This window comes from Oncorhynchus keta, chromosome 12, assembly GCF_023373465.1.
Source record: "Oncorhynchus keta strain PuntledgeMale-10-30-2019 chromosome 12, Oket_V2, whole genome shotgun sequence".
Classification (NCBI taxonomy): domain Eukaryota; kingdom Metazoa; phylum Chordata; class Actinopteri; order Salmoniformes; family Salmonidae; genus Oncorhynchus; species Oncorhynchus keta.
The window spans coordinates 12311732-12329685 of NC_068432.1; the positions used below are offsets into that span (position 1 = coordinate 12311732).

At 41.7% G+C, this 17954-nt stretch overlaps 1 protein-coding gene and 1 long non-coding RNA gene across 2 annotated transcripts in view; both read right to left on the reverse strand.

The window, feature by feature from the left end:
* LOC118391004 (E3 ubiquitin-protein ligase RNF43) overlaps positions 1 to 6441 on the reverse strand; it is a 156116-nt gene extending 149675 nt beyond the window's left edge. The window contains exon 1 of the mRNA XM_035781899.2: positions 4710 to 6441. Coding sequence (XP_035637792.1) covers positions 4710 to 4949 — 240 coding nt within the window. The 5' untranslated portion in view covers positions 4950 to 6441. The remainder of the gene's footprint in view (positions 1 to 4709) is intronic.
* A 466-nt stretch (positions 6442 to 6907) lies between these two features.
* Positions 6908 to 9118, reverse strand: LOC118391662 (uncharacterized). Its single transcript, XR_004827184.2, has 3 exons — positions 8801 to 9118; positions 8597 to 8674; positions 6908 to 8453 (listed from the first exon to the last, which is right to left on the reverse strand). It is a non-coding gene; the product is annotated as an uncharacterized LOC118391662 (long non-coding RNA).
* Positions 9119 to 17954: the final 8836 nt, after the last annotated feature.

Here is a 17954-nt window from a genome sequence, read left to right on the forward strand (position 1 = left end):
AGAATCATGTCATCAAATTGTATTTAGACAGTTGGCAATGTTGTCATTAGCTAGCAAAGTTTGTCAAAAAGAGCTAGCAATGCTAACATTAGCCAGCTAAAATCTGATTGCAGTACGAACTGAATCGGCCCTTGAGCGAACCATGATGGTGTGTTGTGCGCCCACGAATGCGGATAGAGTGTGCGCACCAGTCCAAACAAGCTGAACTAAGGGGTAGAATTCGAGCGATTATGATTTTTAAATGCCGATACCGATACCGATTATTGGAGGAACAGAAAAAGCCAATACCGATTAATCGGACCATCTTTTTGTTTGTAATAATGAGAATTACAAAAATACTGAATGAACACTTATTTTAACTTAATATATCAATAATATCAATTTAGCCTCAAATAAATAATGAAACATGTTCAATTTGGTTTAAATAATGTTGGAGTAATGTTGGAGAAGAAAGTAAAAGTGCAATATGTGCCATGTAAGAAAGCTAACGTTTAAGTTCCTTGCTCAGAACATGAGAATGAAAGCTGGTATGAAAGCTGGTGGTTCCTTTTAACACGAATCTTCAATATTCCCAGGTGAGAAGTTTTAGGTTGTAGTTATTATAGGAATTATAAGACTATTTCTCTCTATACGATTTGTATTTCATATACCTTTGACTATTGGATGTTCTTATAGGCACTTTAGTATTGCCAGTGTAACAGTATAGCTTTTGTCCCTCTCCTCGCTCCTACCTGGGCTCGAACCAGGAACACATCGACAACAGCCACCCTCGAAGCAGCGTTACGCATGCAGAGCAAGGGGAACAACCACTCCAGGTCTCAGAGCGAGTGACGTTTGAAACGCTATTAGCGTGCACCCCGCTAACTAGCTAGCCATTTCACATCGGTTACACCAGCCTAATCTCGGGAGTTGGTAGGCTTGAAGTCATAAACAGCGCAATAGCTGTTTATGACAAAAGTGCTGTTTGCATGAATGCTTACAAGCCTGCTGCTGCCTACCATCGCTCAGTCAGACTGCTATATCAAATCATAGACTTAATTATAACATAATAACACACAGCAATACGAGCCTTTGTTCATTAATATGGTTAAATCTGGAAACTATCATTTCGAAAACAAAACGTTTATTCTTTCAATGAAATACGGAACGGTTCCACAATTTCCCTAGTTATAAGAAATTCATGTTAGCAGGCAATATTAACTAAATATGCAGGTTGAAATATATATACTTGTGTATTGATTTTAAAGAAAGGCATTGATGTTTATGGTTAGGTACATTGGTGCAACGACAGTGCTTTTTCTCGCAAATGCGCTTGTTAAATCATCACCCGTTTGTCGAAGTAGGCTGTGATTCGATGAGAAATTAACAGGCACTGCATCGATTATATGCAACGCAGGACAAGCTAGATAAACTAGTAATATCAACCATGTGTAGTTAACTAGTGATTATGTTAAGATTGATTGTTTTTTATAAGATAAGTTTAATGCTAGCCAGCAACTAATCTTTGTTTCTTGCTGCCCTTGCGTTACCGGATAGTCAGCCTGCCATGCAGGCTCCTCGTGGAGTGCAATGTAAGGCAGGTGGTTAGAGCGTTGGACTAGTAACCGGAAGGTTGCAAAAACGAATCCCCAAGCTGACAAGGTAAAAATCTGTCGTTCTGCCCCTGAACAAGGCAGTTAACGTTCCTAGGCCGTCATTGAAAATAAGAATGTGTTCTTAACTGACTTGCCTAGTTAAATATAGATTAAATAAAGGTGTAAAAAAATATATAATAATTAAAACGGCCAAATACCAAAAATACCGATTGTTATGAAAACTTGAAATCGGCCCTAATTAATCGGCCATTCCAATTAACCAGTCGACCTCTAGCCCAAATAGCACCTTATTCGCTATGTGGGGAATTCCGACCTGAGTTAAGCTCGTGTGAATGGAAATTAATTCCCTTTTGATGCGCTTTTCTCTCTAAGTGTATTCTAAACTTGAACTTAAGCATGAGAATAGCATGCTATTCATCCGCTATTCGTTGGGTGTCGAGATGAAAGAAATGAAGGTGTGGTGGACGTGTGTCTACAGATGCTCCTTATTCTGATTCCACCACCTTTAGGAGCGATGAAACGATGAATAAGGTCGAGCAACCTGTCGGTTCTAAGTGGAACAACATCTCATTTATTTTTTCCCACTATAAATAACACCATTCGCCATGCACTGTAATTTACAAATTGATAAGAAGTAAAGGAGGAAGCCATTTGGATAAGGGGATTGTAAATATAAATGACAATTGTTTTAGATCTATTTGACCTTTTACACACACACACTAATGATCACTGGAAACCAGTCCTATAGCAGCAAACTGAAGCATATCAACATATCACCTTTTCCACAGGGAAGTTTTTGAAATCCTGGTCTTATAATTTGGGATGAAATTTGGGGACCCAATCTATAGGCTTTTGAAAATGACAGTATATCGCCAAACCTACCTAGTTGATTTATGATTTCTAGAATGTTTTAATTATATGCCCAGACTTTCACTGTATTTATTTTTTTGAGAATTTGTATTGTGTTAAATATTGGCCACTATCGGTAGCCACCATCAGTTATACCCACATACATTTATAACTGTCACTGACTAGAGTTAGTTTCCTAACATTTTTCATCATTCCATTACATCGTTAGTTTACCTCTCTTCCTGGTTGAATTAAATGTTTTCAGCGCGAGCAAAGGAACCACGCCTGCAAAGCCCATTACTCACCTGCATAAGGTAAGTCTGAATACAAACTACTGAGAAGTGCGTATGAAAGGTGTAATGATGTACATTTCCTTAGTCTGAATCGGCCCTGTATACTTAACTATGGGCCCTGGTCAAAAGTTGTGCACTATATAGTGAATAGGATGCAGAGTAGGAAAGGCGTAATGATATACATTTCCTTAGTCTGAATCGGCCCTGTATACTTAACTATGGGCCCTGGTCAAAAGTGGTGCACTATATAGTGAATAGGATGTCATTTGGGATGCAGCCTCAGTAAAACAGTAATCTAGGAATCACTTTCTGACAGACAGACCTAGGTCTACACCTCAGTGTTGTTTTCAAACTGTAATCCACTCCTTCAAAATCAGGTCAAATGTTATCACTCATATCTAAGGTAATATATCAAAGAAGCACTCAGCGCAAAGGAAAGACTTCATTGCCTCAATGTAAATGAACAAAGACCCGGAAAGCTGACTTATGCCTTTGATCTTTTCAGCAGCACTGCTATACAATACACCTCTAAAAAATCAACATCACACACACGCAAGCACACACACATACTTAGACGTACTGAGTATATATTTTATATTAAATGAATCTACTGTCATCATTTTCACCGCTATGTCTAATATTGGACATTCCCTGTGGAAAAGGCTGTGTAGGCTAATTCTTTATCAATTATGGCCATCTGCAGCATCTGGTTCTCCATTCAAAATGCCTCATGCACCTGGTGAGTGAGGACAGACAAGACCCTATGTATCTCATATCTGTCGTCCCCTTTTCTTCTCAGACTGGAAATAAATTGACTTAACCTTGCATTAGTTCCCCAACAACTTTAAACCATGCATGAATCCAAACTATGCACCACAGAGAGCGCAGGAACTGGCATGGCTTGCAGAATAGAAACATTTATAGTATAGCCCACATGTAAGCCTATGCGTTTAGCATTTGAATTATGCATTGTTTACAGTAAGGGCACGAGCAACCTAACATTTTTTTTCTTAACAATGCAGCTTTTGATCTCAACTGTTGAACTTGCATGGAATGCATTGTTTGGTATTTAATCACACTGTTCAGTAAAAAAAAAAACGTTTAAAAAGGGAGTTTTTTGGCAACTTCTGGGCATGGCTGTCCCTAATAATTTAGGTTCTACAAATCCATCAGCTTGACAAAAGGTTTGGGTGGAGATATTGGCACTCTCACCTCTAACCAGTATTTTATTGGCAGGCAGGAAGAAGACAACTGGGAATAAGATAAAATTAAAACAAATAGAGACCTATAAATATATATGTCAACACTGTTGTTAATGAGGAATGTTGATATAGGTATCCTATTCAATTTTAATTCCTAATTCTATGGTTGACACAGACAGCATGCATATGAGACAGAGTGACAACGAAGGGTTATATGCCTAGCAGCTCAATAACCTATTACATTATAGTGACTGAGATCAACAACAAGATGACAAAAAAGTTGGCCTGAAATGTAACACTGCCATGGGGGTTTTGTGGTTTAGGATATGGCAAAGTGTTAACATCAGAGTTTGCCACGGTGAATCTGCCAAGGTGAAGAGTCAGGGTGGCAAGAACAGTCAAATTAAATCTTGTCAAAACAAGCCATAACCATCAGATCGGACAGGACTGATGCCTAAAGTGGTCCTCTGGAGGATGTTGTTTCACAATGTGACATACTGTACCAAGCAATGCATACAAATCTGAAACAATACTCCACAGTCCAATGGACTACCAGGCCAGCCTATATCACAAGATGTATCCATGGATTGAATTCATGTGACATAATTGATTAAAGATGCATGGGATATATTAACACAATAACGACTCTTTGCTAAACTTATTGTCACAAAGTTATTGATAGCTAACCAAGAAAATGTAGCCAGTATGCACTTGACTTGCATTGCACATGATCAGGTGGACCTGGAAACCTATATGACCGTGACACATACCTGCATGAGCTTCCCCTCTGCAGAGCCGGCGCTCCCTCCGACAAACAGCCCTTCCAGAGTGATGGGCTTCCCCGTGGGCTCGTGTCTCAGCAGTGTCACCTTGATGACAGCCCTGGGGGCCGAGCGCTCCGTTTCTACGGCCGCCGCCAGCTCCAGGCCAGTCTGGCCGAACACCACCTGCAGGGCCGCTATGAGCAGCCACGGCCAGAGCCCGGCCAATCGCCGCTGGGGAACGGTCATTGGATCGGCTGCAGCGGCGGGCTCCGGCCGCACATCGTGGACTTCAAAGCTGGCAACAACCGGAGTTGATTCAGGACAATAAATATATGGCCCAGCAACGGTCCTCCTCTTTGTGGGTTCTAAAATGTACAAACCCGTGAAAACTATTCGAAAAACAGGGTTAAATCCAACGTTTTAAGGCTCACTGACTGCCATGTTGTCTTTGTGGATTTCTGGTTAATTCTTACCCCGCTTTAAAAGTTTGTTCCAGTTGAAAAAGTTATTGGTTTCACTCTTCACATACAACACGAGCTCCAGTCCTTACAGGAGATAAACAGTAGCCCAGTTCTCATTTTCAACGTGCAGGTTGAAGTTGTCAGTCGGTTCAGTCCGGACACTTCCAAAACACCGGCTCTTGTAATATTCCACCACTGGCAATATTTCAAAAAACCTTTTGCAACAATGTTGATAATTAATTATGTGACCAACCCAATATAAACATGCTACAGTAACGTCTGGTTTTAAAAATGTATCCAATTTACCGGTATTCCATGTCACATTTCCAGAGCAAGGAAAAAAATTGTAAAATCTCGCTGACGGACTCTAGATGCAACAAGTATCTCTAAAGCAATTCCCACTACTATTCTTTACGCTGGATGTGTGAATGTAGGCTATCCCCACCGCACTGTATACCTATAGGTTTCAAACGAATGGCAATGTTTGTTGAACTTCAGAAACCGAGATGAACAAAGTCAAATTGATGTTGATAAGACTGATTCCAAGATGACAGTCGACCATACAGTTAACAACGACGGAAATGCTATAGTAACTTTCATAAACTCTGTAGCGACTAAATCGCGACAAAAATGGAACAATAAAGTTGACAACGGAGCATTCCGGACTTTTGACATGTTTAACTAGCTAATCCAATGGAACCGTTGAAATTATAATACATAGCATGTTATAACTAGTTAATTAATTAGCAGTAGAAATCACGTGTCATTTCTGCAGCCGACGCATTCACATGTCTATCGCCCGCTTAAGTTGTTACGCATCTAAAATCAGTTTTCTTCCTGCCACCTTCCAAAAAGTTGTCTCTTTTCCCGAGTACCACGTCTGAAATGTATAACAATTCTGAAACGAAATACTTCCCGCGGTTGCCGAAAAAAGATATATACGCTAAACTCCAGTAATTTACTGAAGATACTGAAAATGTAGAAAAAATGTAGAATCGAAGGAACGCAAGTCGTTAAAACACTGTTATTGATCTTCATTAAAAAAACATTGAAAAGTTGGAAAAAGACACTGTACATTAAGCGAAGTCCCGAAGCCTGCCTCTCGTAGTCTCCCTCCCCTGGGCTTTCATTGACCGTCTCTACCTGCTGACTGCCTGTTACGGAGGGTGGAGCATGAGCTACACAGTGACACTAAAGACGACACCGGGCGGCCTCCAGCGGACAACCCTGGTAACAGCCAAGCGCCACTTTTTGAACTCGTTTAGATCGAAGATTCTGGAATGTAGACAATCCACCTTTGAGTGCCCCATATAAAGAACTACATGATGCAATACATGAAATGCAAATCTAATTAATTGTATCACATTTTAATCATAATAATGATAAGATATTTTTTTAATGACTCAAGGTTTAAATAGATTTGTTGCTTTTCTGCATTTCAAAATTATGTAAAAATGTCCCTTTTTGGTGTCAAACTAAAACAAATGAGGAATACAAATTAAGGTTACTTGTGTTTTAACTAAAAACACAAAAAGACAAATAAGTCTTGTTATGTATGGCCGCAGGTAGATTATCAAAATGATTGGATCCTATAGTGTATGTAAAAAAAAAATAGTATAAAATTCAAACTTAATAGAATTGCTCAGAGAAAGAGATTGTTTAACAAGAAATTACTTCTTTAAAAAAACTCCCCTTGCGAGGATAACGATACAGCCTTTTTCTAAAATGTTTTATGAGATTGGAGAACACATTGAGAGGGATCTTAAACCATTCTCAATACAGAATCTTTCCAGGCCCTTGATATCCTTTGTCTGTGCTCATAGACTGCCCTCTTCAGTTCAAACCACAGATTTTCAAATTGGGTTCAATTCTGAAGACTGAGACTGCCACTGCAAACTGTTGATTTTGTGGCCAATTAACCATTTATGTAATTGGGGTTATTGTCTTGCTGGAAGATCCACTCCGGCAGAGGAAACTATGTTTTTGGCAAACATTTCCTCCTTGTATTTGGTAAAGCTCATGATGCCGTTGATCTTAACAAGGGCCCCAAGACATGTAGAAGCAAAATAGCCCCATAACATCCACCATATTTTACAGTAGAGATTAGGTATTTTCTGCATATGTATTGTTCTTTCGACGCAAAACTCTTCACTGGTGCGCGTGGCCAAAGAGCTTTACTTTCATTTTCATCTAACCATAGCAGTAGTTGCAATCCAAGTGCCAAGACCGTTTAGCAAACACCAGGCATATACATTTGTTGAATACATGGATATAAAGCTCTTTGGCCACACACACCATCGAAAGAAAGTTGCATCTGCAGAAAAGAACCCCATACCTACTGTAAAATATGGTGGTGGTATCGTGAACTTTACCCAGTACCAGGACATTTTAGCTAAAAACTTAGATGCCTCTGCCAGGATGCTGAAACTTGTCATGTAGAACACTGAAACGTCATGTAGAACACTGAAACGTCATGTAGATCACTGCAGACCTCTGCATCCACCCCCTTGATCTCCTTTACGTCCTTCACCTTGGTGATGTACTTGGATGCTTCCTTAGGGCACTGGGATAAATCGCAGCATGATCAACCTCTTATTATAAAACAGAGTTCATCAGGATCCCTGATAACCATCCATACGATACATGTTTAAAAAAAAATATATTACCAAGGAATATGGACTGAGTATCTTTGCTTTCTCTTTACATTCACAATTCTAAATTCTTTAAACCCCAAATTATTAAACTATACGATGAGTTTAGGTACCCTGGTTTGTTTCTTGATGAATAATAGCCTCCATGTACCATGTTTTTACTAAGCTAGGCTAGCTAACCTTCTGATAGGCGTCGACAGGCAAAGGTTCCTCCTCCCTCTTGACTGGCTGATCAGCTGCATGACCACCGACCATGATGGCAATTCCTTGAAAAGGCATGTTCACCGGGACTGTTATAATGATGGACCCTCGTGGAGTCACTGTGCTGGCATCCATCAGTATTGTGCCAGGCAGGAAGCTGGATTTGACAGAGAAGTCAATCTGGGAAGAGATGGTGAGCTGTTGATATTGGTGGTGGGCTGGGGCCCTGATGATATAGAGGTGGCCAGGACCGGCTGCTGGCGCTCTGGGGTTTACAGTTTGACCATGCGTATTTTGGGGGAACTGTGGTGCAGCTCGTCCACTATCTGGAAAACTGTGTCCAAGTTGATTTCACTCTTCTTGGTCTCCTTGTTTTCCCTGCTCTGCCTGTCCTGGTTTTGATTGCCATGATACTAAAACCCCACAGGACAGGTTGGCTAGAAATCAGGATTAATCATATCAATTTCATAGCAATGCATAAAAGCCCCGCAATTTCATGCATATGAATTTTAGATCTAACTGGGCAGATTCACCGACATGCTGCTGTATGAGTAGGCCTAGCAGTTTGATTTCAACCTACCTGGTAGTAGCTGTAATGAGAGTATGAGGGAGTTGTCTGGTGGACACTATGGCAGTTTGAGTCCATTGAACATTGAACCTGTCCATTGAAACAAACACAATCAAAAAGTATGTTAATTAAACTTCTACAGCAGTTTATGAGGAAATCACAGTGTTTCTGTGTGTAGTTAATGGGTGCTTCCATGGCACGGTTTATTATAGTTACCAGGGAAATAAAAACCAGCATGGTGAGGGATGAAGGTGTTGAACTTGGGCCTAGGGTTTGCCAGGCTTTGTGAACCCTGCTGGATGTGTGCAGTAGCTGGACTGGACTGCACAGAGCAGGAAGTGTCTGAAGGGAAGCGGTGGATGACGGATATGGGGATTCCCTTGTCTGTGTAGATGGTCGTAGGGGAGGGGACATCCCCATGACCCATGATACAGCCGCGGGGTGGGATGGGGGTCCAATCATACTCCTTCATGGTCTGGATTCTGCTTTGGTTGTACTGTTGGTAAGGAGACGGTCGGTGTACCTGTCGAACAAACATGTGGAAACATCGAATTACAGCAAGGCTGAGACATTATGAAACACATGTTATGGCACAAATAAGACTGTTCTTTGAGTTATTGGCAATTCAATTACTGTAGTTACTGGTTTCATTTTAAATACAGGTTACAGACATGATTGACAATTTGAGTGAAGCTCTTTTCTCTACTTTGACCTCCTCCTCACCACCATCACTATTGGCCATGAGTCGCCAGAAACTTTTGGGGGACCAACAGTTCACTTATTGGGCAGCTTCCATCTTCGCCTTGTCTTTGCTCGTCAGCCTCTTTAGATTCACCAGCAGTTTGGATGGATCTTTTTCGAAGTTGGCGTTGGAAGTGGTGTTGTATCCTGTCCATTGAGCAATCATTATTTTCCCGAGCCCCTGGGGCCATGGGTCATCTTCCTGAACCGACAAAGATTCAGCTGGCGGTTTAAACTTGTAAAGTTGGTCGTTTTGAAACAGTCGATGGTGTCAAACATTTGCTTCTGAGGTGACAGCAGCTCTGCTTTAACACCACAGGGATCCCCAACATATTGTTTGATTTTTGGGGTTATTCACATGGCAGTTTTGGGGTTATTCACCAGGCAGTTTCGTAGGGAAGTTGTTGGGGTTGATGGGGATGGTGAGGTGTGCTTCTTCGAGCTCCATATCTTCGGCTGTTTGAGAATCCAAAAACAAACCAGAGTGACAACTTAATCAAGTGCATATTGATAGCTAATGAAAGTAGTTAGCTTTGTAGCCCTTTCCTGCAGTCAATTACCATAAGTTCCCTATTTGGATTCATGGGTGGAATGTTATCATAATAATGTTTTGTGTTATTTTACGATGAAAATCCAGAAATTCTAGTGATGTCAAACAGTGTTGTTAGCTTTCTTCCTGGGGCAGCAGGGTAGCCTAGTGGTTAGAGCGTTGGACTAGTAACCGGAAGGTTGCAAGTTCAAACCCCCGAGCTGACAAGGTACAAATCTGTCATTCTGCCCCTGAACAGGCAGTTAACCCACTGTGCCTAGGCCGTCATTGAAAATAAGAATTTGTTCTTAACTGACTTGCCTAGTTAAATAAAGGTAAAAATAAAACAAATTTAAAAAAAGAGAAGACTAAAGCACAGTGTTGTGAGTGTTCATCTTCTTTAATAATAAATCCCAAATGAACACTTCAAATTATAAAACAACCAATGTGAAACCAGTCCTATCTGGTACAAAGACAGGAAACAAACCCCAACACAAAACAAGCTACCTAAATATGGTTCCCAATCAGAGACACCTGCCTCTGATTGAGAAGCATATCAGGCCAAACACAGAAACACAGAAACAAACAAACTAGACACATAACATAGAATGCCCACCCAGCTCACGTCCTGACTAAAACAAGGAAAACACACAAGAACTATGGTCAGAACTTGACAATTTCAGTCTCCTGTGATGTATATAAAGTGTAATATTTCGATGTAAACTCAAAACTTAAATAGTGGAATGGGTGTTTTTTTTTGTTGGTGAGGGCTAATAGTTGGCAGAGTGCTATTTTTCTTTTTTTCAATTTGTAATACCGTATCAAAGAATTGAATGTAGGTACGCTGTGAATGGCCTCACACACCAGTGCAGTAGGTGGTGGTGTATACACCTAAAAGTTGGTCACGATCCGCCAATCAAACCCAAAGAAGAACTGCAGCAACTTGAAGGCGACTTCATAAGAAACATTACCTTTGATCACATGACTTTTATGCAGTCGACATGTAGTTGGACAATTTTTATAACCTATTTCAACACACATTGAAAGACGTTGACCAACTATGGTCACCATCTTGACAAAAGTGATTCGCTCGAACGTGCCAATTGGTTCCAGACCGATTAGGTAATGCGTCTGCATGCTGCCTGCCTCACCTGTGTCACGCCCTGACCTTAGGACTTTTTATGTCTCTATTTTGGTTTGGTCAGGGTGTGATTTGGGTGGGCATTCTATATTCCTTTTTCTATGTTTTTGTATTTCTTTGTTTTGGCCGGATATGGTTCTCAATCAGGGACAGCTGTCTATCGTTGTCTCTGATTGGGAACCATACTTAGGTAGCTTTTTCCCACAGGGTTTTAATGGGTAGTTCATTTTTGTTTAGTGTTTTGCACCTGTCAGGACTGTTTCGGTGATTCCCTTTGTTATTTTGTTATTAGAGTTCAGTTTTAATAAGGTAAGCATGAACCCTTACCACGCTGCGCTTTGTTCCGATGATTCCTCATCTTCCGATGACGAATACCGTTACAACCTGGGGCAACTTTAGAGATCCCTGTTTTTCTACAGTGAAGACTACAATGGCCACAACAAGGCTGTTGATAACCGAAGCAACGATTAATGCAGTTGTTTAACATAGCAGTCAAGCTAGTTCCTGAAGTCTCAAGATATGTTATTAGCACACTGTGTTAATAACATGTATTCAATCATATTCAATACATGTTATTATCATATTAAATAATAATTAAACACTCACCCACATAAGTATATAGCTGGATGCATCTATCAACATTGGGCTAATGGCTAAGGTAATTTGGCTTCAACTTGAGCACATGGCACATGGTGACGGCGTGCAATTTTATTAAACAGTAACATGCGAAACACAAACTGAACAGCCAGAGGGATTACACACAGAAATAAGGGTGAGGGAAAAATGTAGAATAATGTTTTCATCAAGGATCACTCTGTACCTTGCTCCGTTCATCTTTGCCTCGATCCTAACTAGTCTCCCAGTCCCTGCCACTGAAAAACATCCCCTCAGCATGATGCTGCCACCACCATGCTTCACCGTAGGGATGGTGCCAGGTTTCCTCCAGACGTGACGCTTGGCATTCAGGCCAAAGAGTTCAATCCTTGGTTTCCTCAGACCAGAGAATCTTCTTTCTCATGTTCTGAGATTCTTTAGGTGCCTTTTGGCAAACTCCAAGCGGGCGGTCATGTGCCTACTACAAAGGCCTGATTGGTGGAGTGCTGCAGAGATGGTTGCCAAGATCTTCTCACCCGGTTGGAACTCTTGTGGTTAGGCCTCCGGTTGTATACGAGCTCCTGGCCGCGTTGCACCTGGGCCATGTGCTCCCTCACCACTGGCCAAATTACCATCATCCTCTCCTTCATCTCCATGTGTTCCACCATGCTGCGAAGGGGGGTCGGTTGCTCCTTTACAGACCTCCTTGACTGGGTCCAGCAGTCCGCAGGGCCCTACGGCCATAGAGGAGCTCAACGGGGGAGAACCCAGTGTACGCTTGGGGTACCTCACTCACCGAGAACATCAGGTGGGTTAGCAGCTGGTTGAAAATAAAGGAGAGCCGCACACTCTAAGAGCTCAGATGAAAAAATGTAATGTCCAACGTTTCGATAGGCAAGCTGTCTTCATCAGGGTATAATCACAAACACTGCAGGGGGACTTGTTTATATAGTGCCAAAAGACACACACACGGGTGTCTGTAATCATGTCCAAGTATGGCCTAATATCATTGGTTAACTCTCAAATATTAAAAGAACATACAAAAACAAATGAATAGCATACAATCATAGATTCAATTTAGACTACATAAGCCTACAAACAATTACAATGGCATTGTCACAATAATCACAAGAATGGCTTCTGCTCAAAGTCGAGAGCCCTTCTTGTGACTTTGCCACTGTAATTGTTTGTAGGTTTATGTAGTCTAAATTGAATCTATGATCTATTATCGGGTAGATTATCAGTAGCCGGCCCTTGGTCATACGCATCAGGTCGTTAATCTGAGCGCGGGGGAGATGGTGGACCAGTTGTATACAGTGTGTGAGGCTGTATCCATATCGGCTCAGGATCTCACGTTTGAGTCCCTCATAATTCGCTGCCTGGTCGACGTTGAAGTGGTCGACGTTGCAGTCGAAGGGGACTTCTGGGCATTCCCAGAGAGATAGGGTGCCAAAAGGCTGGCCCACTTGCGCTTGGGCCATCCTTCCTCTGCACAGTCCTCTCGAAGGTGCACAAATACATCGCCATGTCATCTTCCTCCATTAACTTGACCAGGAACTGATTCGGGCTAGACTCCTGAGCCATCCCACCCTTCAACTCAAAGCTACTTAGGTGCCCATATTCTCCACCATATGTGGTAAACCGTGGGGTGTTGGGTTGAGCGTGCATTAACACAGAGACAGGGACAGAGTAACACAGATACAATGAGGTTGGAGTCAGAAAACACGACTTTACTAGGTAACAAAATAAACATAACAAAATAACTTATGTTTGGGCTCGGTCCCTCTCAGATTCTGCTCCGTGTCTTCACTTACGGTGTGCCACAGTGCTCCCTTCATGTGGCATGCACGTTTGGTTGGCACTCTCCCCTAATTACCTCGACTTGGGCCATCAGCGTCGGGGTGCCCAGCCCGTGTACTCCCAGCAGAGGGAGCCAACGTCGCGGCACATACCTCCCCTCTATCACCAACCCCTGCGATAGACCTCCCAGGATACCACAATTCTCTATAAAATCAAGGAGATCCTTAGTCACTCAAACTGTTATCTAAAGACTAAAGATTCTCATAAAACTTAGTGGTAAAGTCTGATAACTCCTCTCTATCCTTAGAGGTTACCCCATTAATCTTACATTTTCAAAGTGTGTCGATTTCCCCTCGCTTTTCTAAATTAAAAAAGTATCTAGTGTTCTTTTTGCCTTTTTCAAGCCATTGTTTTCTGGATCTTATGAAGGCTCCTCTAGCTTCCTCATTAAGATCAAGATGCTCAATCTCTGTGATGTCAGCAATTTTCTTAGAGCACAACTACCTCATCTCCTTCTTAAAGCAAGCTGTTTCCCATAGGTAATACAGGCTGAGAGGATTTTACATTTCAGCTGTTCCCAATATTTCCCATATTCTGCTTAGAGGTAGCTAAATTCCAGTAAACAGAAATGAGATTCTTAATCACATTTTTAAAATCATGCAATAACAATGTGTTATTTAATTTCCAATAACATCCAGAGTATTTCTTATCATAATTACTGCCCATTCTTACAGCCAGCCATATGACTTTATGATCCGTTAGGACTGCAGGCACTATTTTTACCTCTAGTGTTGGGCTCAACTTGGTTATCACCCACAAGATTGTAGTGTACGATCTCTATGTGTGCTGTTTCTCTCCAGGGTTTTTCAGGATTTTTTTTCTCATTTTGTCTGTCATAGTTGAAGTGTACCTATGATGAAAATTACAGGCCTCTCATCTTTTTAAGTGGGAGAACTTGCACAATTGGTGGCTGACTAAATACTTTTTTGCCCCACTGTATATTTGGCCATTTTAGGTTATTGTCCTGCTGCAAGGTGAATTTGTCTCCCAGTGACTGTTGGAAAGCAGACTGAACCAGTTTTTCCTCTAGGATTTTGCCTGTACTTACCGTAGCTCTATTCTGTTTATTTTTATCCCAAAAAACTCCCTAGTCCTTGCCCATGACAAGCATAACCATAACATGATGCAGTCACCACCATGCTTGACAATATGAAGAGTGGTATAGTACTCAGTGATGTGTTGTTTGCCCCAAACATAACATTTTGTATTCAGGACATAAATGCAATTTCTTTGCCATGTTTTTTGCCGTTTTACTTTAATGCCTTATTGCAAACAGGATGCATGTTTTGGAATTGTTTTATTCTGTACAGGCTTCCTTCTTTTCACTCTCTGACATTATGGGGTATTTGTGTGTAGAAAGAAAATACATCTAAATCAATAATCATCTTAGCAGTAGCAGTGTAGGGGTGTGTACATGTGGGTGTAAGTGTGTCTCGTCAGTAATGAGTATGTAAGAGTGACAGTGAATGTGTGTGTGTCTGAGTAGGTAAAGACCTGTGGAAGAGCATAGAGTCAGTATATAGTTAGCTGTTTAGGAGTCTGTTGGTCTTATCCTTGATGCACAGTACCGCAAGATGGACGGGAGCATGGAGAACAGTCCATGTCTCGAGTGGCTTGAGTTTTTTTGTGCCTTTCGTGCCTTTCTCAGACACCACCTGGCATGTATGTACTGGATGGCTGGGAGCTTGTAAGGTTTATAGTTAGGGTAAGAGGTTAGTGTTTAGGGTAGGAATAGCTGACTAAACTGAACTTCACGATTTAGGATGGAATTGATCCGAGACTGATCCTCAACATGAGGGCCCCACAAGGGTGCGTGCTCAGCCCCCTCCTGTACTCCCTGTTTATCCATGTCCGCAACCGCAGGGCTCTCCAGAGGGTGGTGCGCTCAGCCCAACACATCACCGGGGTACAGTGCCTGCCCTCCAGGCATCCACAGCGCTCGGTGTCACAGGAAGGAAGGACCTCAGCCACCCGAGCCATGGCCTGTTCACCCAGCTACTATCTAGATGGTAGAGACAGTACAGGTACATCAATGCTGGGACCGAGAGACTGAAAAGCAGCTTCTATCTCCAGGCCATTAAATAGTCACCAGTAGCCGGCCTCCACCCATTACCCTGCCCTGAACTTTAATCACTGTTACTAGTCAGCTTACCACCCAGTACTCTACCCTGCACCTTAGAGACTGCTGCCCTACATAGTCATTGAACACTGGGCACTTTTAATCATGTTTACATACTGTTTTAGAGTCCCCCCCCATATGTATATGTAGCGGTCTTTACATGTACCACAGGAGAACCAAGAAATGAAGAACGACCCCACGGCAGTCTTCTTGGCTTTTATGCCAATCTGCAATGGTATTGTGAAAAGACAGGACAGGAACACATCAGTCTCCAATGCACTATCTGACGAGTTGTTCTTTCTCTCTGTGTTTTCTCAAACTCACACAATCACATTCATACATAAAGCCACAATGTATAGTATAAAATATTAACCAGTCCTTAATACTGTAGCGACCCGCACAGACAGCTGTGTGGTATGTGTTAGGCTAGGAGGTGGTTGTGTTGTACTGACCAGTACCCGGTGTTCGCGGGGTCCGACATGTCAATCAACCTGCTATCTGCCAATCACGGGAATGCCTGGAATGTTCTGATGCCGGGCATCCTGGTGGTTGGCGGAGTGGCGTGGAGGGGGGTTGGGCAGGGGGGTGGAGCATTGGAAGTTAAGACCAGGTTCAGCTTTTGTTCTCTCTCTCTCTTACGTCTGGGCTTCACAAGAGAAGGTCACGATTGGCTTGTGGGTTATCTGTCATCTATTTGGCGTGTGCTACGGCCCAAACAGTAGCCTGTGTAAAGTTGGTTTAATAAACCGTCAATTCGCAAACTCAAGCCTCTGTCTGGACAATTGTTCATTTATGATCTAGTCAGGTCATTCAATACAAAGAATGTATCATCTTAATTATTCGACAATAGAACCATACCTGCAACAGTATTGTGACAGGACAGGAACACATCAGTCTCCAATGCACTGACAAGTTGTTCTATACAGGAGCATGAAGAAAGGTAAAACACATATCCTGTCTCACATCCCCAATACATTTCTAGGTGCTTTCAGTGTTGACCGTATTAAAATACAATAACTAATGTACAAAAACACTGTAATTACAAACAAGCTACAACGTGAAATCACCTTAATCCCATTCAGACCATAGAGGGTTAAACCTACATCTCCCACAATGCAACGCTAGCATCAGTCAGAAGCTCAGCTAACTGTATGCATCACAGAAAGGCATGCTAGCTAGCAACAGCAATGATTTTTAGCACTCTGTAAACTATATCAATAACAATAAAACTCTGAAAGTGACATGTATCAATAGTCTCACACTCCCTTATAACAATATATACAGCATCAAACTTAGTTTGATAAACTTGTTTTATTTCACGGTATGGACATTTACAAAGGAGTCATTTGCAAAACATGCCCTTCACTCAGTGTTTTCTCGGACTGAGGAGAACCGGAGCTACCGATAGTACTAGGGTGTTAGTAAGTGACGGAGCACCCAGATGAAACAAAATACATTTAATGAAATAAAACCCAAAGATGTTAACATCATTCAGCTACTGTAGCTGCCTACTTAACATCAACAGGCAGCACAAGTAGCGCAACAATTAAAATTAGACACCAAAAGTAAAGTTCCTGGCGATCATAGCGATCTGACTCCCCCCTTCTGTCTGAACTTGGAATATTCCTGTTCGCGGACTTCAGCCACTGACCCTTAACCTGGTTGTTGCGTACTATATTCTAATAATTTGAAGTTTGATTAGGGTACCAGACGTCCCCGTTTTTGGTGGCCTGTCCCCGGCTGGACCTGTCCCCGAAAATGTCCCCGTTTTTAACTGTGCGTTAAAAACAGACCGCAAAGTGAAATATTTTACCTGGCAAGAAAGACCGGGCAGCAGAGCCGACGGGTTGACGTCTCAATCGCGTTGTGCTTGTTTTAGGCCAACTGAGGGGGCTGCTTGCTATAGCAGCTTCATTCACTCTTCAACTAACTACTTGCTCGCGATAGTTTTAGAGAAAACTGCTGTGGAAAACTCGTCCAGAAGCAAGTGTCAAGTGAATCCACAACATCACCACAAACGTCTTTTCAAGCCAGGTAAATTACACTAGTTTGAGATACTAGCTAGTGAAATCATAATGTCACAATTTATTATATAGATATACGATCTGGTAAATTACACTAGTTTGAGATACTAGCTAGTGATATTATAATGTCACAATTTATTATATAGATATATGATCTGCTCTATAAGGTTTTAAATAGCTAACGTTAGCTAGCATAACCTATGTCGACTAGGTTATCTAGCTACTGTTATGGTAGTAGCTAGGTTAAAAAACGTTCACATGTAAACATGCAGTGGACGGGCTATTTTGAAAATATGATATTAAATGAATGCACAATTTATTCAGAGAATATTTTTGTAGATTACAATTTTAATGGTTTGGCA